The sequence below is a fragment of the Nomascus leucogenys genome, chromosome 1a (assembly GCF_006542625.1).
Source record: "Nomascus leucogenys isolate Asia chromosome 1a, Asia_NLE_v1, whole genome shotgun sequence".
NCBI lineage: Eukaryota > Metazoa > Chordata > Mammalia > Primates > Hylobatidae > Nomascus > Nomascus leucogenys.
This window is the reverse complement of record NC_044381.1, coordinates 96356714-96381557: the sequence shown is the minus strand read 5'-3', so window position 1 is coordinate 96381557 and position 24844 is coordinate 96356714. Positions and strand designations below refer to the sequence as shown.

At 33.1% G+C, this 24844-nt stretch overlaps 1 protein-coding gene across 2 annotated transcripts in view; it reads right to left on the bottom strand.

The window, feature by feature from the left end:
* MIPOL1 (mirror-image polydactyly 1) overlaps nt 1-24844 on the bottom strand; it is a 370127-nt gene that overhangs the window by 292599 nt on the left and 52684 nt on the right. For both annotated transcript variants that reach the window (XM_003263723.2, XM_030813713.1), the window contains 3 exons: nt 5628-5859; nt 3998-4133; nt 2264-2369 (listed from right to left, as the gene is read on the bottom strand). In XM_003263723.2, coding sequence (XP_003263771.2) covers nt 2264-2369; nt 3998-4133; nt 5628-5859 — 474 coding nt within the window. The remainder of the gene's footprint in view (nt 1-2263; nt 2370-3997; nt 4134-5627; nt 5860-24844) is intronic.

The following is a 24844-nucleotide window of genomic DNA, read 5'->3' as shown; positions in this document are numbered from 1 at the left end:
CGTGCTTATAACATATTTTGCCAAATACACTTTTTATGTCAAATTCAAAAATGAGCAGTCATAGAAACAAACATCCATGCATATGTGGATTATTTGTTCTTTCACATTACAAGAAAGAAAGAATTCATTAGATGTACTCATAGTCCTATACTGCTCTTTTTTCCATTAAGACACTGACAAGGTAGTTTTTGTTGTTCTGTTTTGCTTTTTGACTGTACCTCCTATTCATCAGATAGAAAATAAGTTTATTTAAGACAAGTTTATTTAAGACCATACATAAAATGGGAAAATATGAAAAGGTTCAAAAGTCCACCAAAGGGTCAGTTACCAAATTTTTTGTTGTTTTAAACCAATGAATTTCTTCAGCAATTCATATTTTTATTTTGACATAATAATTCTTTCTAATGTTATAGGCAAAATACTTTAAGTCTTTTCTTAAAATGAGATAGAAGTAAAATATTAAAGAGGAAAGATATACTTTGAAAATTTATATCTTAAAACAACTTTGGGAATTTTCATTTTGTGTCATTTTTATAAGCAAATGGTTGGACATATCTCTTTTAACTAGATTGCTTTGTTCCAGAGAAACTAAATAACACTGTTATTTTCATCAATTTAGAATGCTATAAATATTTTATTAAACATCTTTTAAGTAACTGACATTTATTAATATTTTGTTATTAATGATAAATATAATTATAATAACAAAGTAATCAAATTATTCCCATGATATGAATGCATGATTCAAACTGTTCAAATGGGAACACTTAAATATATACCAATAAATAAATATTTGAAGTATCTGCTTAGCTACATTATAAAAAAAATTAAAGAGTAAACATTATTGCTTAATTAGGTTTCCCCTCCAAGAGATAAATGGGCTGGACAGACACATTAATTCATGATTTTCAATAGGTTATAAAAACCCAAATCTTCTTAAATTATTTCTGTAAGACATATGCAAAGTTAACATTATGCAAATGCATCAAAACAAAATTCTTGTAACAGTATCCAAAACAAATTTCTTCTAATAGTATCCTAACAATTAGTATATTTATATATTTGATTATAAAAAGCCAAGAAATTGCCAAATTATTCTAAATTTATATTTGAAATACTTATTTTTAACAAACTATTAATTTTCCTTAAAATATGTTACTTTCATATTTTCCCACACACAAAAATAAAAACATTATGGTAGTTTAACATTAACAGAAAAGCAACTATCTAGTATTCAGCTGGTGTATTTATTTATGGTCATCTTTGTTATATTTTCATAGCAATGTTTAGTTCTATTTTCCACAGTCATATTTTAAAGCAAGCTCTACTAGTTAATCATATTTCTGACCTAAAATAATTCTTTCACCTATGTAATCCCATTAAGTGACTTGTAAAGCATGATTATAACCTCAGACTAATCGCAAAATTCAGTTGTTTCTTAAAAGCATTCCAAATGATATAAAAATGTTAAAATCAGTGATGTCTAAAATGGCTCTGAATGCTAATGTCTATTACTCTATGAAATTTCTCTTTCCTTAACATACTAAAACAATGTGAGAGATACATTCACAGTGGCATACACAGATGGAGTTCATAGACTATTGAGAATCATTTCGTTGTATCTATAACATATCAGAAACACATTTAAAAATTTCTCCTTGCAAAGACCTGTGAGTAAAGATAGACTCCAGAATATATTTAAGGTAATCATTTATAATCTGAAAGTTTGGAAACCTTTCACTTTAATCTCAGGGAAAATATTATCTCTATTAGCATCTACATCATCAGATGAAAACTTATTAATTGCACAAAACAGGTTTTTTAATCAAATGTAGGTTTCCATTGGCAATGCATATGTGACTATCTTCATACAAAGGAGAAGTATTTCCTCTCTACGAGCTAAAACAATAAGTGGTATTTGAACTGCTGGTTGAAAGGTAGAGGCACTGGTAATCATTATTTCCCCTTGTTTGTTCAGCCCCTTCCAACAAAACAAACAACCTTTTTGTGATTGGATTGACATGGTGTTAACAATGCATTTAATGCCCAAATCAGTATGAATACAGGTAAAGCTCTCACTAATACCAGTACCAGGATGTTAAAGCCACCTATTTTCTAAGCAGCCAAAAAAAAAAAAAAAAAAAAAAGGAGAGCTTCCCCTCCTTTGGCAAACAAGCCAGTATGCTAGTATTCACCAAGACACATCATATAATAACCTCGTGTGTGATTCTTCAGGCCATGTGTTAATACTCCTCTACTATACCTGCTGTCTTTTCAGCAATTTTAGCTTCTGTTTCTTTCTCTTGGAGTTCCAGCTTAAACTTTAGTTTTCTCTGTTCTTTATCTTCTTTAGCCAATTTCTGCTGAAGCTAAAGCACATTGAAAAAAATCATGGATTCTTATATGACAAATGTCTTGCAAAAATATAATTTATTTCAAAGTTTTTGGTTTTTTCTTAATTCTTATATAATATTATATTTAACTTCCTAGATAGGTAACTCCAAAAAAAAATTAAAAATTTAAATTATTTACAAAGTAATAATTACCTGTAGTTATATAGAAATTGTAAAAACATCCCAATATACACTTAATTTATGTGTATATGTGCATGAATAGGCAAATTAAATTCAGAGGACCAACATTATTCTTAAAAATAACTACTGCAGTTCAGATGTGGTTGCTCACACCTGTAATCCCAGCACTTTGGGAGGCCGAGGTGGGCAGATCACCTGAGGTCAGGTGTTTGAGACTAGCCTGGCCAACATGATGAAACCCCGTCTCCACTAAAAATACAAAAAATTAGCCAGGTGTGGTGGCGGGCACCTGTGATCCCAGCTACTCGGGAGGCTGAGGCAGAAGAATCGCTTGAACCCAGGAGGTGGAGGTTGCAGTGGGCTGAGATCATGCCATTGCACTCCAGCCTGGGCAACAAGAGTGAAACTCCATCTCAAAAAAAATAATAATAAAAACGACTGCAAAGTCAGTCTCATTCATCCTTTTTTCTTAATGCAAAATATTTGGAAGGGATTTGCCTAATAAAATAATACACAGCACTGCTTTACAGTTTATCTTAGTAAATCCAATATTCTGAAACAAAATTAAGACAATAATCTTAGTATCTGATACAAATCTCCCTTTGAGAATACTACCCCATCATATTCCATTTAAATTGGCACTGACACCTGACTCATAATTGGCATGTAATAAATAACTGCTAAATGAAAGTACAGAAAACATCTCATACAGAATCCCTCCACATGTTTTTTTAATTCCTCCCTAGGTTTTTGTCATTTTAGTTGTTTTCCTCCAAACATGATCAACATTCCTAACATCATGCTTCAGTTTGTTTAGGTCACACAACTAGAATATTAAAATCAGACAAGTATGTAGAGGTTAAAAAAAAGAAGAAGACACAGAAAATGTACATTATTTAATAAAATAATGATCACATGACTATAACTAGAATAAGAGTCAGAACAGAAGATAAAACATAACGTGACAAATTGGACTGGACAAAATGCAGCAGTATAAGATTAACACAAGGTAAATGACAATATTCTCAAGCCTTGCTACTGAAATGTTTAATTACATATATCATTGAGGTCAAATATAGGGCATCGATACTAATAAAGAAAAAAATTAAGATAGTAACATGAAACCAGTGCATTCTATCTCTCATTCTCTATAATGCTGAAGTAGAGTTTTACTAAAACTTGAATGAATCTTTTTTCTTTTAAAGATACGTATACAAGGAACAAGGGGCTCATGAAAAAGGAAGTGCTAATGTGGACCAGTAAGGTAGGAAACCAAAAAAATGTTTTCATTTTCAACCCCTTAACTCAACCATACCCTGATGGCAAGGTATGGCAAAAACATAAAGCTACTGTTAAATGATTAAAGTGCAAAATAAAACTGAATTATGATGGGCAACAAAGGAAATTTAGAAGATCAGCAGCTAAAACCATACTATACAATTATCAGAGTTTCCATATTATACCTTTTTATTGCTTGTTCTGAGAATATCCAATTCTTTTAGAAGAAATGCTATTGTCTTCTCTTTATCTGAGTCTGAAGTAACTTGACAAGGAGTCATACATTCATAATGCATATCATTATGTCTGTGTTCCATAATGCTGTAATAAAGAAACTGATTAACATTTCAGAGTAAGATAAACTAATTTTTTTGACATTTTGTATGCTACTCGAGAACAGTATCAACTTGTAAGCAAACAGCATAAAGGAAGAGAAAGGAAAAGAGATGCGCTGGTTTTTTGAAGGCCTTATATTAAATTTGTAAGCATAGGTAAATTTTGGAGTCACTAAGAAGAAATTTAGTGATGGCTGGGACAGTCAGTGCAGCTCTATTTACCATGTATATCTCCTGCTGTAATTGTACTAGATATCTCATAATCTGACTTTAGCCCAATCTCTACTATTTACTTTACCCATGTGGTTATAAAATGTTCCCTACTTCATTCTTCTGTGCTTCTATTCCTCAATAGGTACTCCAACCTACACCTTAGTAAGAATCTGAAAAAGGGATGGGAACATATCAATACATCTATTTCATTATATGTTACTATCTATTAACATATCTACTGACTAATTTGAAAGTAAGCAGAATAAAAGTTCCTATGCAAAAATCTTTTAAAAATAGTATGCTGTAAAATATTATTTTGTCTAGACTGAAAATATATTAGTCACTGAAACTTCTTTTTAAATCTAATAATATTTTTCTAGCACATGACTAATTATCAAAGTTCCTTAATCTCATGGGTAAAAGTATCAGGTATCACAAATTCAAATCCTTTCATGAGCTAGGTAGGCATGGTGACTGGGTAAAAGCTGAAAATGTAAAATAATAAGGAAGGCAAATGGTAGGGCACAAGGCCCTTTTAAAAGCATTCAAATTCATTTAAATCAAAAATAGCGCTAACCCAAACCAAAATGCATGTTTGGGCTTACTTTGTCCTGGAGCTGCCAGTTTTTTACTTTCATGAATGATATCTCATGTATATCAATTTAACAGTTATTTCCAAATACATAAAGGTCAAGGAAAATAATATTGAATAAAATAGAATTAAACCTCACTGTCTTTCTTCAGATGCACTTTGTGCTTTTTCATTTAGTTAACTAGACATATTATATCCATACCACGGAAACGGTAGAAAACCCTGGTAGATGCGCCAAATTCTAATAAGTTTAGAATTAGCCAACACCAAAAAGAAAAAAGGAAAGAGGAAGAAAGGGAAGAAGGGAGGAAGGAAGAAAAAGTTCTTCCAATTCTAACTTTCTGTCTTTTTTTTTCCTTGAGACAATCTCGCTCTGTCGCCCAGGCTGGAGTATAGTGGCACAATCTCAGCTCACTGCAACCTCTGCCTCCCAGGTTCAAGCGATTCTCATGACTCAACCTCCTGAGTAGCTGGGATTACAGGCATGTGCCACCACACCTGGCTGATTTTTGTATTTTTAGTAGAGACAAGGTTTCACCATGTTGGCCAGGCTGGTCTCGAACTCCTGACCTCAAATGATCCACCCGCCTCGTCCTCCCAAAGTGCTGAGATTACAGGCATGAGCCACCATGCCCAGCCCCAATTCTTTCTGAATCTAAGGCTGTGAGCACTCACTTGAATTTTTCAGTACTGCAGTAAACAGACTCATCATCTGGATAAGAACTGATGATCTGAAAATTCGTTGATCTCTGCCCTGGCCATTCTGTGTTCTCACACGTTATTTCATTAACTAATTCAGTGGATTTCCGATGCATACTTTTCTCAGAATTCATAGTCAGTTGCTCATCTGGCTGCGTACTTTTATTTATTCCTGTAGTTTCTTGCTCAAGATAACTTTGGGTTATGTCTGTATTTAAACAAACAAGTAACACATGACATATTAAACACCATAACTACATATTAAATCATTCAGTCAAATAAATATTTTTGGAAACACTCTTATAGCTTACCCCTACTGTAATCAGATAAGCATGGACAGTGGGTTTTTGCCATCAAGATTTCCACAGTCAATAGATATTTAGGATAGTAGTTCACGATTTGGCTGCATGTTTGAATAACCTAAGGAGATTTTTTTAAATCTCAGAACTTCAGAAATTGTGAGTAAGACCTAGTCTATATTTCTGAAGATCCCCAAATGATTCCAGCATATGCTCAAGGCTGAGAACCACTGATTTGGAGGTATTATTTTCTAGATTAATTTTTCTAGATTTCTGAAAATAGTATACAATAAGTTAATTATAGTGAAGTGATAATGTATGTGCAACTCTGGTATTAGACTGCCTGGGTTAGAATTCCAGCTTTGCCAAGTGCATCACTTTGGGCTCAACCCATCTTGCCTCAGTGTCTTTTTTGTAAAATGGGTATGTAATATTGTTGTTGAGGACTAAATTAATGCATGCAAAAATACTTGGCCTAGTGTCTGACACATCAGTAAATATTAACTCTTATTTTTATAATCATCATATTAAAAGGCACACAATACAAGGAGAATTATTTCTAACCTCCATCTTATCCTATATGTATTATACATTAGAAAAGATACTTTGCAACGCCTATCTCACAAAAATTATCTTAAGCTACAGCTAGTACATAATGGTTATTTCAAAGGGACAGTGTGTATTTAATGACAAAGTAAAGTTTTGGGGAGAAAATGACACACAAATATATACACAAAGCAAACTGGTTCACTAGTAAATCAGCTCAACAGGCACCAATACTGATTGCAACTAGTATTTTACTATTTAGAGCAGAAATATTTCTTGAACTTTAAAAGGCAGATGAACCTCCCCTGATTTTTGGTAGTGCCTTCTTTAACCTGCCAAACTTAAAATCCCTGGAGGCAGAAGAGTCGTTTTATTTTATTTTATTTTATTTTTTACATGGGGTCTTTCTCTTTTGCCCAGGCTAGAATGTGGTGGTGCGATCATGGCTCACTGTAGCCTTGACCTCCTGAGCTCAAGCAATCCTCTTGCCTTGGTCTTCCAAATGGCTGGGACTAGAGGAGCGTGCCACTGTGCCTGGCTAATTTTTGTGTTTTGTAAAGATGGGGGTCTCGCTATGTTGCTCATGCTGAGAGTTGTTTTAGAATTTTTTTTAAAAAAGGGGGGTGCTTATAAATAAAATCTCTCTCATAAAAATATTCATTTTTTAAGAAAAAATTATTTGCTTGTATATATGCTGAAATTAGGTATAGTCAATGATGAACTCCAGATCTTGGACATTATTCTTACTGGTAGCTGGAAGTTAGATCAGTATCATTTGTTTTTGGTAAATTACTCTCATATCACTCTGAAGAAATGAATTAGAAGAGACAATGTGCTGTCATAGTTACACACTGTAAGACAGCTGTGAAATTTCAACATTATATTGTTTTAATTTACATTTGACAGTTTTAGGAACAGATACATCTGAAGATTACTTGCTCATTCTTGACATCTCAAAATTCTTACTTGGTTTGCATTAGATGGTCACCATGCTACTTTTCTGTAATAGGCCGGCATTAGTATAATGAAACTCTCAAAATCTGAATGAGAAAAGTTTATAAAGGGGCACTAAGGAAAGCCTCTATATCATTAACAGACCATGCTTTCTAACACTAACATAACATTGTAAGTAACTCAAATGAAAAGCAATCAGAAATAGTTACTGAAAGCATTATCAAAATAACAAAAATTGCCCCTAGGGACATATTTTTAAAAAACTCTTAGGCCCCACATTCTTCTTCAGTTTATGAAGTGCCATGTTTCTTCAAAAGGAAAAAGGATGATCCATGGAGCACTGCCAACTATAAAAGCCCCCAGGTCCCCATAACAGCCCCACAACTGCTTCAGACTCTTAAGTCCCAACTCTTTTTTGGCCTGTTTGAGACCAAATTTACAATTATCTACAACTTGTCCCAAGTTTTGTTTTTTTTTTCCTTTGAGACAGAGTCTTGCTCTGTCACTCAGGCTGGAGTGCAGTGGCGCAATCTTGGCTCACCGAAACCTCCGCCTCCCGGGTTCAAGCGATTCTCCTGCCTCAGCCTCCCGATTAGCTGGAATTACAGATGTGCACCACCACACCCAGCTAATTTTTGTATTTTTAGTAGAGACAGGGTTTCACCATGTTGGCAAGGCTGGTCTTGAACTCCCGACCTCATGAACTGCCCGCCTCGGCCTCCCAAAGTGTTGATATTACAGGCGTGAGGCACCGCGCCCAGCCTTGTCCCAAGTTTTAACCACCATATTTCAAGGTCTAATTCAGTATATTTTTCCTTTCAGTTTTTTATTCCTTACCTCCTGGTGTTTAGTTGGCCTTTTCCCTGCTATTTTAACTTGCTATTTGTTTACTAGTTTAATAGTTCTCTTTCTTTGGCTTTAACCTAATGTGAAATTTTGTGATCCCCTGAACTCTTGATAAATTACCACTATTTAACTTGTGACCACACTATCTTCTTCAATCTTAGAGGAGATGTGGAAGCTTCCCAATAAGAGCTTCCTAATAAGAAGAGTCTGTGTTGATCCCTCCTGGGTCTTAGTAATTATAACCCCTTGAAGTTTTATTACAATAAATCCATCAATTTCTGACACACTCTAGACTTCCATTCTAAAATTTAATTATAAATGTTTAGTATTTTTAAAGAACCCATACTGTGTGACTTGGCTCTATTTCTGGATATTTCTCATTTTGTTCAGTAGTAAAAGCTTTTAGATTTCTATTTCAAAAGGCTCATCAGAAATTTGGAGCCTGCTCTGCAAATCAGACTATCCACACTCTTCTACTAAAAATTTATTAAAATTGTTTTTAAGTCAGGATCTTGCAGTGTTGCCCAGGCTGGCCTCAAACTCCTGGGTTTAAGCAATCCTCCCACCTCAGACTCGCGGTCTGAGAATTTAATTTTACTTTAGAGTACACAAGGCTGATTTATAAAAATTTTCCTACCTGTCTTGTTTTTTTGACCAACTATTTTGGCAAGTATGATTCCAGCAAATCAATGTTAAATCCTCTGAAGGCTTTCCATGCTCTCCTCTCTGCCATCCTGCATTACACTACATTAGTATTCAAACATTTGTATAAAAAGGTTGACTCCTCTAATTTATTTATTCATTAATTTACTGATCACTCATTGAAAACTTACAGTGTGATATGTCTTGTGGTAGTTACTGGGAAAACAAAGATGAATAAGAAACAAACACCCCACTCAAAGACTCTCTAGTACAGTGAGGATGGCAAACTCATCTAATGATCTGAATACAGTATAATAAGGACTATGCTTGGGCTATGGAGGCCAAATACATACAATATGCTAGACATACTAATGCTCACCTGGAAGACTCTAGGAAGACTTCACAAAGGCATTTGCTCCAAAAAAGGTCAAGTAGGGATATGCAAAGTAGCAAACTGCCAAAGGATAGCCAGAGTTAGATGAAATAAAAAGTTAATAGACTATAAAAATAAGAAGAGAATAGGAAGAATAGGAATAGATATAGAGGAGAAGAAATAAATTTAGGAAAAATGAAGACACATTTCTTGTATTGAAATGACAAGATGTTATAGTCAGGAAGAAAATTTCTAAAATCAGTATTAAGGACAAAGTCCAAGGTATGGCTCAGCTGGAGATGAGTTGACGAAATAAATTAAAAGTGAACATACTTGGAGTGGAGAAAATCAAAAAGTCAAAGTGCTGAAAGTACCACCTTTGAAGGCACTGAAGTCATCCAGAAAAACGGCAGAAAATGGAGGGAAGAAATGAGAGCCAAACGTCAAAGATTTCGATGACTGCTGAAGCAAGTTAAATGAGAAAGTCGACAAAAACCGACATTAGATAATCCCTCATTTGTACCTTTTTATTTTGAAATAATTTGTCTCATAAGAAAGTTGCAAAACAAAGAATTACTGTATGCCCTTTACCTAGACTCCCCAAATATTAACATTTTATCATGCTTGCTTTATTACCCATTCTTTCTATAAGTATCTACACAATTTTTTTTTTGAGAGGGTCTTGCTCCGTCACCCATGTTGGAGTGCAGTAGCACAATCATGGCTCGCTGCAGCCTTGACCTCCCAGGCTTAAGCAATTTTCCCAACTCAGCCCCCCGAATAGTTGAGACTACAGCTGTGTGCTGTGTTGCCATGCTTCACTAATTTTTTTTTTCAGAGATGGGGTCTTGCCATGTTGCCCAGGCTGGTCTCAAACTCCTGGGCTCAAGCAATCCTCCTGCCTCTGCCTCCCAAAGTATTGGGATTACAGGCATAAGCCACCATGCCTGACCTTACAATTTTTTTTTTTTTTGAAACATTAGTGAGTAAGTAACAGGCATGATGCACTTTGGCTTTTCAAGACAAATTTTAAGATACTGCTCTATCATCTTGCATTTTGCCTAATTTTCTTTACCTTATTCATAGCCCAAATTTATTTCTGAATTAGTACCTTTTCCAACCAAGAGAAGATGAAAGCAGTTAGTAACTCTAAGTTCAGACTTCAGTTATTTTCCTAAACTCTCCAGCCCAGGAGAAGGATCTTTATGAGCAATAATGAGATGAAGCTACTAAGAGCTTTAGCTGAGCTTATTTGTATTGCCCCATCACTTTAAAAAGAACTGCATACAGAAATATAAACACAAGCCAATAAAATGCCATTAAAGTGAAGCTATTGGTCTGTTTTTCATATTAGTCAATTTAAAAGATAAGATAAATGCTAAATAGAAAGATACTCACTTTCGATTCAAACTCTTATCTCTAGGCAGATGAAAACCTAAACATAAAACCATCCTGTTGATTCCTCTATCTCTTTCATATGGTTTGAAACAGAAACTCTCTTTAGTAATCCACTTTAGTGTTTAATCAATGTCATTGTTAACTCTTCTAACATTATGACTAACTGAATTAATACTATTCAACTTCATTTATCCATATGGACTTAAAGAATAAACTGTCAATCTCTTCTTCATCATTCAAAAGTTATGAAGTCTGACTTTATTTTCTCAGAGTTAAACAACAGGAAAAAATGTATGATTACTATCAATCTCTTTATTTGCTTTTCTGTGGGCACACTGTTTTGTTTAGACATAAGAATTCGACCACTTCAAACCAAATATAATTCCCAACTTTTGCATTTACTGTCTCATACCATCACTACCACATAAACTTATCCTGCTATCAACGGAAAAATGATAGTATGGATTACTACTAGGTATTACCCTAAAATGCCACCTACTGCTATTGCTAGACAGTTTATTCATCTAGGCACAGAATCTTAGTACTTAATACATCTGCATAGACCAGCTGCATTATATGCTTTGAAGATCCTGTATCTCTCTAGCGACTTTCATGCTGTTTCCAATGAACCATTTTCATGATCTAATGAATAATTGCTTGCTTCTGGAGGTGTCAGTATTCTTAACTGTCTCAATGTTAATGCTGTTGTTAAACCCTCAATTCCTTAGTCTGGAAAATTAACAGTATTATAATACCATTGCCTATTCTGGGAAAGAAAGCTTTGAGATTCCCTTTGAGTTCAATTCTTCAGACAATTAAACATTTTTTAATATATACTATACTCAGATTGATGCTACCCAATAAATCATGACTCATTGCCAAAAGTAACTATTATTTAATGACCACTATACAGAAGTAAGGCAGTGGCTAGAATCAAATAGGGATTCTTAGAGGCTGGGAAATTCTGTTCTGCCTGGCTTTGTAAATAGTTTGTGACAACTGGTATCTGTGTAAACGGATTTGATGGTCCCCTGGGGGGTCAATACTGTTTACAGAGCTGTTTCTTCAGAGTGGTTGAGCTAGAATTGTCTCTAGGGTTCCTACTGGGGTTACTCAGAATAGCAACATCCCAGCTACCTGGGAGCTCAGGGACAGGAAAGAGAAAGGGGGGATAGAAGTATTAGGGGCAAATACATTCAAATAAATGGATCGCCTGCCTCTTAAGATGAAGGTGCTACTTAGTGCATATATATCTAAAATGAACATAGTAAAGGCAGTTTGTTAATGTGCTCTCTGATACTTGATAACACAACTTCACTACTTCTGTAAATTCTGTCTTTTGGGGAGTGAGAAAAGAAGGTTACACCTTAGCATCTAATTTTATAAATATAAAAAGAACCAAATCACATGCTTTAATGCTTCTTTCCTTCCTATATGATCCATCACCATATTATATAAAAACATCAAAATATAAGAGTTCCTTTTCCTATTAGAGTGCAAATTTGATGTGATGATGGAATTTCTATAGTAGTTCCACATTTTAAACAAAAGATGTCTTTTTTCAATGGGTAAAAACTTTTTTGTTAACGAACATTAGTTTTGAAATAATCAGAACAATGTCGACTAGTGATTGCTCCCAATGACTTCTACCAATTCCTTAAGTAATTTAAATATAGTATATACTGTCTTTCTCTCTGTGTGTACAAATAATACTTATTTCTATTACTAAATATTTCCAACTATGCTTCCCTTTTCTGTGGAATAGAGGGTTAGCTTTCCACACAGATGCGTATTATATGAGCTCCCCCACAACATCTAGGCAATACAGATGCATATTATATGTTTTTCCTCCCACATAACATTATCAGGAACTTCTGTAACATTATAGTAGATCTGCCTAATATGTGTGTACAAGATAAAAGTTTTGACCATCCAAGTGGTCTAACCACTACATCACTGATATATTTAGACCTTCCAAGCAGAACCACAGTCAGTGCATGGATTCTGAAGACAGACTACAGGGTTTGAATTCTGGCTCCACAATACAGCTGTACAACCTTTAGCAAAATATTTAATCTTTCATCAATTTTCCTAGCAGTAAAGAGTACAAAATGATAGCATCTACCTCAAAAAAATGTTAAGAGAATTAAACTAAGTTACATAAATCTTTTAGAAAAGTGTTGGCACAAAATATACAATAAATATCAGCTACTGTTATCTTTAGAATCTGCTTTGCTAAAAGCTAGTTTCTCTATTTTGATTTCTCTTACGTTTCTGTGAGATAACATCACCATCTTGGGACCATATTCAAACTTACAATTCAAATTTATATCTTTAATTTCTCTCAAATATTAAGAAAAGCAAGAAAGTTATCTATTTTCCTAGTTATTATTCTAGTTTTCATATTTTAAATTTTCTCAATTTCCTGAACAAATTTATTTGATGATCAATAGTCAGCATATAGTTGCACAGCTAAAATCAGTGCAGCTGACCTAATCAACCAAGTTGTTACCTAAACATTTACTTTTTCTTCCAGGAAATGTTAGCAACTATGGGGAAAAAAATCTCTCAGAAATACTAATGTATCTAACACTTTCTCTTTTTTTTTTCTTTTTCTCTTTTCTTTTGGCCCAAATAATCTTATTCTGTTAACAATTGTATGTAATTCTTCTAAAATATCAGAAGGCATGGAAATGAAAAATAAATAGAATGCCACCTAATTCAGTGAGAAACATACACACGAAGAGAAAATACTTAAGATGGTTAAAACTTGTAATTAATACATAATGGTTTAATAAAGTTTGTATCAGATTATAAAACTAATACATTACAGAAATAATACAACTTTGAAATTCAGAAATCTTGACATTCAGGAAAGATTCTGAGAGAAAATTCACCGTCAAAGAAAGAAAATTAACAGTAAATTCAATCCCATGGCAGGAAAACAAGAAATTTAAGTAACATACTTCTATGTTATTAATTACAACCTGTTATTAATTACATATTCTATGATATTAATTACAATCAGGATCACAGGTGGTAGATCACAGGCTCCTATCTTCCTGAGAATCTAATTGAGGAGTCACAGGAAATTAGGTAACTTAGCTTAAAAAATGGAAACTTTTTACATGAATACCGTAAGCTAGCTCTCTCAGGGCTTTTTAAATTTGTATTTTGGCTTCAACATTCGTAAAATAAAGCCACAATTTTACTTTCATTGGTCTACATAATTAATACCCTCTATCTGTGCTTTAAACAAACTTGCCAACATACTTCTAGATTGTTTCTACGAACAGCATAAATGAAATTATAAGATAATCTTTCTGTTTCATCTGTTTTCAATATCATCACCAAGTTAATTACCAACCACAACTGTGTAATTATTCTTCTATAATGTGTTCAACCACACTACATTAGCAACTATGTCCAACCACATTATAGAAGAATAGAGAATAGTTACACAGATGTGGTTTCTACAGTTCACGGCCTTCTCATCTATGTGTGTCTCCCTTTCTAGACCGTAAGCTCCCTAATATACTCATCTTCCTAAGATATACTGGAACAAAACAGTGGATATATTGGGTCTTTCATTAAATGAAATGAAATGAATCAATGAAAGGAGATACTAAATTAGGTTTCCTTTTTTTTTTTTTTTTTTTTTTTTTTTGAGATGAGATCTCACTATGTTGCCCAGACTGGTCTCTCGAACTCCTGAGCTCAAGCAATCCTCCCACCTTGGCCTCCCAAAGTGCTGGGGTTACAGGTGTAAGCTAATGCATCTGGCCAGAAATACTGAATTAGAAAATCAGCTAAAGAATATAAGCAGAGCAAACAAGTATTGAAAATGAGTACTTTATTCAACACTTATTAAGTACCAATACAGTGCCAGGTGCTGTGTAGGATGTAAAGGTAAATTAAAAACTCTGTCTGCTCTCAGGGGAAATGACAAAGAATGAGGGAGGCAGACAATATGAATAACCTTTGCAAACAAGTAAAGAAAAGGTTGGTGGCAGAATGAGGGTAGTCCCAGGGATATGTTTAATCATATAGATCAGCACTACCCAAAAGATATATTGTTCAAATTGCTTATAGAATTTTTAATTTTCTAATAAGCTCATCAAACAAGAAATAATGAGTAATATTATATTTCTCAAATATGACCATTTCAACATGTAGTATTAAAAAATTGCTTTGAGAAATTTTACATTCTGTTTTGTACTATAATTACAGCAAATCTCAGTTTGGACTAGCCAGATTTTAAGTGCTCAGTAGCCACATGGTGCCCATAGCTACCATATTGGAAAGCACTGACAGTGATTTCTTATGGGTTTTTTTTTTTTTTTTCAAGACACGGTCTCACTCTGTCACTCAGACTAGAGTGAGGTGGCACCATCATGGCTCACCACAGCCTCAACCTCCCAGGCTCAGGCGATCCTCTAGCCTCAGCCTCCAGAGTAGCTAAGACCACAGGCATGTGCCACCACACCTGGCTAATCTGTTTTTATTATTTGTAGAGACAAGGTCTCCCCTATGTTGCCCAGGCTGGTCTCGAACTCCTGGGCTCAAGTGATCTCAGGTCGATCCCATCTCAGCCTCCCAAAGTGCTGGGATTATAGGTGTGAGCCGCTGTCCCCAGTGCATATATAATTCTTAATAAGGTATATTGTACACATATTGAAGAGAAGTCAAAAACATATTGAATGGTGAAGGCTACGTGTAGCTATAAGATACTAAAATAAGCTTTTATTAAGGTTGAAAAACCAGATAATTACTAAATCTGTCAATATCACATAACTCATTCATTTGGACATTCGAGTTGGAGATACAAAATAAACTGCATACTTTATACTCCTACACATGGTTATATTTGATAAACATACATGCCAAAAAGAAGTGGTGAGATTATTTTACCTTAGATACAACAATTCAATGACTTGATGTACCATGTTTCAAACTGTCTATTGGCTATTCATGCAAACCCTTTTACTGAAATTTTATTCTCTTTTTTTTTTTCAGATAAAACAGCTATTTAAAGCAGTGATACTACATCAAATTTTTTTTAAGTTTTTGTTTGTTTCACCAAGTCTGAAGTAGTCACAAACGAATCAATATTCATCCTACTGAGGAAAAGTTCCGATTTCTATGTATGAACTATTTAAAGTACATAAGTATTTTGTGAAATTCTATCATATGTTTAAGCTTTTAAATTTCAACATCCTTCACCATATGAAGGCAATGAGCACAATATAATAGCATAATATCCTACAGCTTAGGCCATATAATTAACTTATAAATCACATAAATTAAGGGTTTGTACAACTTCTATTACAAATATTAAAAACACTGCAAATATTATTTAGGCTGAAATGACTGTGAAAACTATCCTAAAATTTGATTAACATAACTATTTTTGTTGTTGTTGTTCCCCAGTGATGTGAGCTATTTGGCTATTTGTAATATATTTGTAACCTTTTCAGCGTTTCTCAAATTTTCTTATTATTAGAATAATTTGTATAAGTTAATTAAAATCATGAGTGAACTGGGAAAGTGAAAAGTGAAAAGTCTTGGAAATTTCTACAACTGCAATAAAATGGGTTTAATAATTATGTATTTTTTGTTTGTTAAGAATGAAGACATACCAATTGTGAATTCAACAATTTCATAAATAATCTATAAAAGATAAATTTTCCAATAATAAAGAGGAAAAAACAAACTTTCTTTATATGTGCCACTCATTTTGTTTAAGAATATATTTAGATTTGGAAAACAAAATAGAAGAATCTCCAGTCAGATACTAAGCGGGAATCACTGAAACACAATGTTAGTTCTAATGGATGGATGATTGTGTTTGGTCTTTTGAAACTTTGAAGTATAGGTAAGTCTTGATCACACAAATTAATAAATCCTAAAGCTGGAGTTAACAATAACCATTACACCCAAATTCTGCAGCTTAGCCCAGCCAATTTTTCAAAAGGTCAGGTTGTGAACTGGAGAAGATCAGGGAGGTCCACCGCATAGCTTTGTTGCCAGGCATCTCTCGTCTGGATTGTTGCAGGCATTTATTAGTATTCGTCAGCAGACTCAACAAAGCAAACAAGAAATTCAAGCACGAATAATAAAATGAAATGCTGCTATATAACCCTTTGTCATTCAGCAAATATGGGACTTTTTAGCTACATTGTTCCTAAACCTGGGTTACTACTTTAATTTTTCTCCACAGCGCTGACTGAATGAGTATGCATGTGTGTTAAATGCAGAGCTCCCCTAACAACTGCAGGACTGCCATTTAATCTGTTGGTAGATGGACCATTTCCTGTGGGAACCCTAGCTATGATTTCCAGATCCACCAAATAAATCTCAGATTAAGATTCCAAATGAAACCTGCCTTTGGCAGATAAAAAATGTCAAGATGGATATAAACAGTAAAATTATAAATTATCTAGGTGTTGCATGACAAACCAATGCTCAATTTTTTTTTGTTGACATGTGCCCAGATATCAAAACTATATGAGACATTCATCAAATGTCACACTTTCATAATATTGGAGGCATCATTAAAACTGTTTGACTAAGGACCTCAAAGTGTTTAAGCAGTAGCTCAAAAGTATATTTGTGCAAAGTAGAAGAATAAATTTACATATCAGCAGCAGCTCATAAGGGATGGGTAAATATTCTGTTTATCTCTCATTGTAATTCAAGTTACTTTAAATACAAGGTTTTAGGAAATCATTATACTCTATATGGCATCATTACATAACTTTCTACGCAAATGATATATTTTATTCAAATTCCCCATTTGTTTCTCAAAAACACACACACACACACAAAACAAAACCAAAAAACCCAAAACACAAAAAGAAAACCATAAAAGGAAAACGTAAGACTGCTATTTCATTTATCAACTGTAACTGCTAAACTAGTGCCTTGTTAGTTACACTACAGCATCATCAGCCCCTTGTTAGAGTTAGCATTTTAAACTTTTCACAAAAGCATTAAGTACTTGAAACAAAAAAATAAAGCCTCAGAAAAGTAAATTTGTTTTTTGGTAATATGTTCATTTCAAATGACTTGGGGGAGGGGCAGAGACTTTTTAAAAAAAATAATAAAGGGTCAATATAGAACATCATGGAAAGCAAAAGTCCTATTAAAAATGCAGAGGAAGTCTCTGATGCTGGTTTCTACTGCATTCTCAAGAGATCAAAGACTGCTTTTCTAATGAAAAAAATTTTTTGTCATTCTTCTTCTTACCTGGACTAGTGCAGCCTTGTCCTAACCTTTAACTCTACACTGGTTGATTACAAAATATAAGCAATGAAGTTTTCCAAAAGGAAACAGATTTGCTGAATTGTAATCATTACTTTTTTTAACTTTAAACTCTTAAAAGCAATTGAGTAAAATAGCTTCATTGACTCCAAATTTTGCAACATTTGGTTTTTTGATGAACATTAAAAATCATCTGATCTACTTAAAATAGAAATTCTTTCAAATTATAACTTCTTTCCACTTTTATAATAATTCATGGAAAGGACACAGAATATCCATACTCCATATTCCAAATCTCAGGGTTTGTACACAGGCCTGAAATCTTAAGGACTACATATTTCTTCTGTCTTCCCTTATCATATTTCTTTCTTCCAAAACTTGTTGTTGGTTCAAGAAAACTAATGCTAAATGAACCATACCTACCCTAATCTGCTAGGGATTAATATTAATCTGAAAATTTTGAATTTTCTGAAGTGGGGAGAACATTAATTAAAAAAAGAAATAATGATATCTTGTGCTTGAATGTGATTATATTCCTATACTAAAACTGTTCATATCAACGAACATTGTTAACTTTGTTAATTTTACAGTGTATCAAATTATCTTGGTACAGACAGCAAAACTGTATTTAAAAGGAGCATTTAATTGTTAATTTTTAAAATATTGAGTAGCAAAAACATTGCTTCTACACAAGTATAATTTTATCAATACAAATCCATCAGTTTGTATTGTTCACCCATCAGCATCCTAATATTATAATACTAAATGGTTGTATGTAAAAACTAGAATCTGTCAGAAAATAAACATAAAAGTTTAAATACAATTTTTGAAAATAATTACTTTTTAGTTTGCATCTTTTCAACACAATTTTACCATATGGCAAAGTATTATCAATTTCATCCAAAAGCTACAGACAAGAATATTTTTAATTCAATCATTTACACTATAATCTACTTAATTTCAAAATTTTGAAGCCTGACTTGCTCTAAATTTGCTTTTTCATATTCCCTAAAATAAGCAGAACACAAAGAAAAACTGTATCTGAAATTCTCCCAAAAAGATAATAACGCCCTACATGACAGGTTGTTTTGATTCGAATAAAACCAAAACACTAAAAGTTGGAGTATTTGGTGAACTCTTCCAAAAGATTTTTATTCTACTACCACAAATTTATTTACATCCAAAGAGTAGTAAGTAAATGTACACTAAAATATATAATTTTATCATTTAAGAAACTTTTTAAAAATGTATTTAAAATACCTTTAAGTCCAGGAAGTCACATCAGTCCTACCCTATGGTAAACCTGGACCAATCCTCTAAAGGGCCTTCAATTCAGTCTACATACCAATGTATATTGATCCAGGTCTCCTAAATCAACAAAATGCCAATGGACACTCAGATCTTTATATTAATCATACTACGGAGGCCACACAGTCATCTGAAATATGACAAGCTGAAATTCTCATGTGTAGAAAATTAAAGATTCAGTAATATTACATTAAGGTGCATGTTGTAAATATGTGTTACAAGAGGTGTTCTGGCATGAAAGGCCATAACCAGAAATAAATGAGGATTTTTAGCAAAGATTTGTTCAAAATCTTAAGGATGGAGAATTTAAAACAAAGCAAAAATCTTTTGACAAAATCAAGTCATTGTTTTCTATTTCAAAGAAAAAAATCTTGTTTTCATGACCACAAATAAATTTGAAAGAATCTGCATATTAAAAGTAGAGTTTGTATTTCCTTAACCCAAAGAAATAGACTCACAAGTTCTACAAAGAGGATCATATGAACGGAATAGAAATGGGGAGAAAAGGTCCTATTTAAAAGGGAAATTTACCATTTTTCATGCTCATTCTTCCTAGAAACGATCATTTCTATAAAATGGAGGGACCAAAGATGTAAGAATTCCGCATGAAGAGTACAGTGTGAACTGATTTAAAACACTATAAATTAGTAAAAACAGAAAAAAGAGAAAGAAATAAAGAGAAAGAAGAAATCCTATTAGCTCACAAAACTTTCCCCTCTAAAGAATTTATGAATTAGTTCACTGGTTGTAACAAATGTACAACTGTGGTAGAGAATTGGCAGAGAGGGAGGTTGGGTGTTTGTGGGGGTAGGGGATGTATGGGAACACTCTGTACTTTCAACTCAATTTTACTGTAAATCTAAAACTGTTCTGAAAGATAAACTCTATTTTTTAAACTGCCAAAACATAATTTAAAAAATAATTTGTGGCATAAACTCACCAACATGAACTATTCATATTAGAAATTATGAATCTTAAAAGGGTTCACAACAAATGTCATAACCAGTTAGAAAACTAAGTTGCCTTGTAAACATTTTTTGTTTTTTCATTCCATTTTTCTACTCAGTCCAAGAGTATTAACAGAATCATTCATATCAAGCTTAAAAAACAAAGAATTCCAGAATCGTATTTAATAAACTTATTTATATTAAAGGAAATTTTTTAAAATAAAAGACTATAACCTCAATCATTCTTCTAAGAGTAGCCTCAGCATCTCCTCAGGAAATGAATCAATCCTTGCTGGCCAGCTGCCAGTATTCCTAAAACCACTCTCTCAAATATTCTAGATGGTCATGTGTGAGAAGCTACTAGCACTCTATTAAGCTAGGTCCTATGGAGATAAGTAGTAAATTTAATCAGATCTCAGACATGTTCTTCTTTTAACCCCCAATGGCACATGGAAAATTTTTTAAATGCAATCGTAAATCCACACTTGCCAAAAGGAAAAGGCACATAAAAATACTCTGTGATGCCACTAATCTGGAGATTTTTATTGCAACTGGAATTTCAATACAGACAAAAATAGATTTTATCCTAAATGAATATTATTAATTATATATTATAGTCTATCAAATATACTAACTATAAGCACACCATTTTGAAAATTAAAGTTTCAGTGATATTCTGAACATTGTATTAGAAGAAAACAGACTTCTTAAAATACTATTACAATCATTTCAAACACTGTTATTAAGGATTCATAATACTTTTGAAACTCAGTAGAATGTACCTTCCGTAGCTAGAAGGAATAAGAAAGACAATCACCACGATTTACTTAAAAGTCCTCTGAATTTGTCAACCACCTGTGTTTTAATTTTATTTTATTTATTTATTTATTTATTTTAGCATCTGTAACCTACCACCATCACACTGCTGGAAAGAATTACTCTGGTATGTGAAATACAGATTAAATAAATTCATTTCCTGTTTCAGGCATTGTAGTAGGGACTTTACATATAGCATTCCTAATCTTCACAATGGTCCTAAATAGATTATCTCTCTATTTCATATAAAAGAAAACTCAAGCTTACAAAGATTTATGAAACTTGTTCGCAAATCCAAGTAGGTAGTAAGTGAAAGATTTAAAAATTGAAACTTATGTTTAGCTCCAAACCTGTGTTCTTTCCACCATAACATTTTACTGACATTATTAAATGTATTGGTTTTCCAACACAGTCTTCTTTCTGCTTTAAAATATAGGCAATAAGCTAAAACCACAAACTATAGTTCTTCTTCATGAAAAATATACCATCACTTACTAGAAAGCCAATTATTAAAATTTAAGTCCTGTAATTTAATACAGAATGATTAGTTATCTACACATTTTCAAAAGCTTTAATTTCAAGGAGTATATAATCGTAATGTCTAGGAAATAGCTTTTTTTCTACCAGCTTATCTTGCTGGTAGCAATGAATGTCCATTCTAAGCAATTTGTCATTTCCTTCTTCTCCATCTTAAACATAAAATAGTTTATAAAAGTGATACGAGATTCTACAATCATATTTTAGTCATAATGATCAACAACATTTAAAAGCATCAATGATGTTTTCCTACAGTGGTTCTTCAGTGTCTATACTTACAAATTGTCTGCAAATCATGGAATAGTTTTAGTTATAACTCAATTACAGAATTGCAGACAGACAAAAGGTAAAACAGAATATGTACTTTGTGAACAGAGAGAAAGATAAATGAATCAATAATACAAGAGGTTGAAGGTGGCACACAGGTTTAAAATGCCAAGGACAAATAAACATTATTCTGACTCAACAAGAAAGTACCAAACCACTTGCAAGTTACCTTTCGTCAAGTTTCATTTATTTAAAAAAAATTTGTGTTACTGTGTTTTATAGAAAAACCGTAAGAATCATGGATCCAAACGATACTTGCCAGTCCAATTCTAAAACAAGGAAGAAGACAACTGTTTTTTACTTAAATTCAGTAGGATAAAAAAATTTTAAATATTTACTACCCTCCAATAAACTGAAAAATGTAAGAATTCTATTTACACAGCCGTTCTATAAGTGCTTTTTCACCCTATTTCAAATAAGTACAATGATTCCTGATGTAAAATCATGATGATGTTTTAAGCTTAAAGATAAATTAAAAATATGTAATCTATATCTAAATTTAGATAATACATAAATAAAAATAATTACTTCTGTGTAAAATATATATTACATATGATGATCCCCCCAAATAATAAACCTAAAAACAATATTGAACAAACTCATTAAATTGAAAAGTTTTGGTCAAAAGCTTCTTCAAGGTATAATTCTCATCATTTCTTACCTTAAATTGGTAAAATATATATATACATTTACAATATAGCAGATTTAATATTTAATTTTGGTAGGCACAGTAACCTTTTGTAACCTTTCTTAGGGAACACTGACCCCTAAAGGTTCTAAATTTAAATAAGTTTCACAATTTTCTAAATTTAACTGGTATCCAGATCTCATTTTTACCTACATAATTACAAGTATGTATACTTAGGGCAGTAAGTATTACCTGTAAATAATATGTAAACTATTTGCAAAGAATTGTTGTATGCTATAAAACTACTAAACCATGTATCTGCTAATAAAAATCAACAACATTAATTTAAGAAATGATCAGGAATTTATAACAGTATTCCAAATAATTATTCATATAAGATTTATGATCTCTATGTCTTTTTTCTTACAGTTATGTATATAAGTAAGTACAAAAAAGGGCTAAACAACAATAATACAACAACTCATTATTTCAGAGGGTATAAACTCCTTTGATTATGACATTTCATTTTTTTCTTTTTTTTTTTTCAAAAGATAACCCTTAAATAGAAGTTTTCCAAAAAGGCAAAACATCACTTACCCCTTAAAAGGCCTGAAGATGGTAACACTTTTTTTGCTGGCAATATATGTTTATTCACACACACATTGTTTTTATCAACTTACAAACTACATTCATTCAGGACTGTTTTTTTAACTCCTTAAAGAAACTCGGGGGCTAGATACAGTTGTTTTCGCCTGTCATCCCAGGGCTTTGGGAGTCTGAGGCAGGAGAATTGCTCAAGGCTAGGAGTTTGGGACCAGCCTGGACAACACAGTGAGACCCCCCACCCCTACAAACCATTTAAAAAAAAAATTAGCCAGATGCAGTGACTCATGCCTGTAGTCCAAGCTACTCAGGAGGCTGAGGAAGGAGGACTGCTTGAGCCCAGTAATTCATGGTTATAGTGGGCCATGATCATACCACTGCACTGCAGCAAGGATGACAGTGAGACTGTCTTTAAAAAATATACATATAAAAAAAAAACTTGGGTTTATTTTGTAGATGTCATCACCCAGCCCATCTACCAACCTCAGCTTTCCATTTTCCAAAATGTCTACAACGACAAAAACAAAGAAAAACATAAATGGTTATATATGTTACATTATCAATCTTATCAACTCTTTGACTTGAAATATTTCAGAAGTGTTTCTACAGTAAAGCTAGGAAAAAAATGGTCACTTCAGCACTCTTTAAAATGAAATTTGTAAGATGAAATAAAGGCATATCTGTGTAATACAAGTTTTCATTAACTTAATTTCTTTTAAAATTAGTAAAATTATACTAAATAATATAACTATTCAAAGGAACCAACTAGGAACATTTATGTAAGATAGAGCTTTGAAGCAATTTGTGATATCAGATAAATCCCATGAACCCTGCCATCAGGGAGATGACGATGTGAGATTTTACTGTTTAAACATACCTGTTATCACAAGACTCAAAAGTTAAAATATTTATGTTTAATTTTATTTCCTAATATTATTTAATTTATTGAGTCAGTCTCCCTCTGTTGCCCAGGCTGGAGTGTGATGGCATGATCTCTGCTCACTACAACCTCCGCCACTGGTGTTCAAGTGATTCTCCTGCCTCAGACTCCAGAGTAGCTGGGATTACAGGTGCGTGCCACAACACCCAGCTAATTTGTGTATTTTTAGTAGAGACAGGATTTCCCCATGTTGGTCAGGCTGGTCTCGAACTCCTGACCTCAAGTGACCCACCTGCCTTGGTCTCTCAAAGTGCTGGGATTACAGGCATAAGCCACTGCATCTGACCTTTTTCCTAATAATGTTTAATAACGGATCCTTATAAAAAGGAATGTCTTATTCCTCTTTCCAATGTCAAAAAGATGCCTGTAAAAATGTAGATTTTCTTAATGCTGTATCAGTCATGTCTGCTGTAAACTGTCTATGCATCTGTATAGTTTACTGTGCCTACTGTAAACTGTCTATGCATCTGTATCTTCAACCATAAAACTTTCCTTTTCATAAGTATCCCAGAGCTTCATCAGCTCCTTCCTTGACATCCTTCCTGATTACTCATCATTTATCAGTAGTACTTCCTCTACAGTCTCTATCTCTTTAGATATATTAAAAATAACTCCTTTGACTCCTTAAAGATCATTTGGTCTCTAATTTGAATATAACTCTTACAGCAATATGATGTGTAAATGAGAAACACAACAGATGCATCATTATTTGCTTCCTTTTTGTTATTTTTTTAACATAAATTGAGTAAAATGCTTTTGAGCTCTT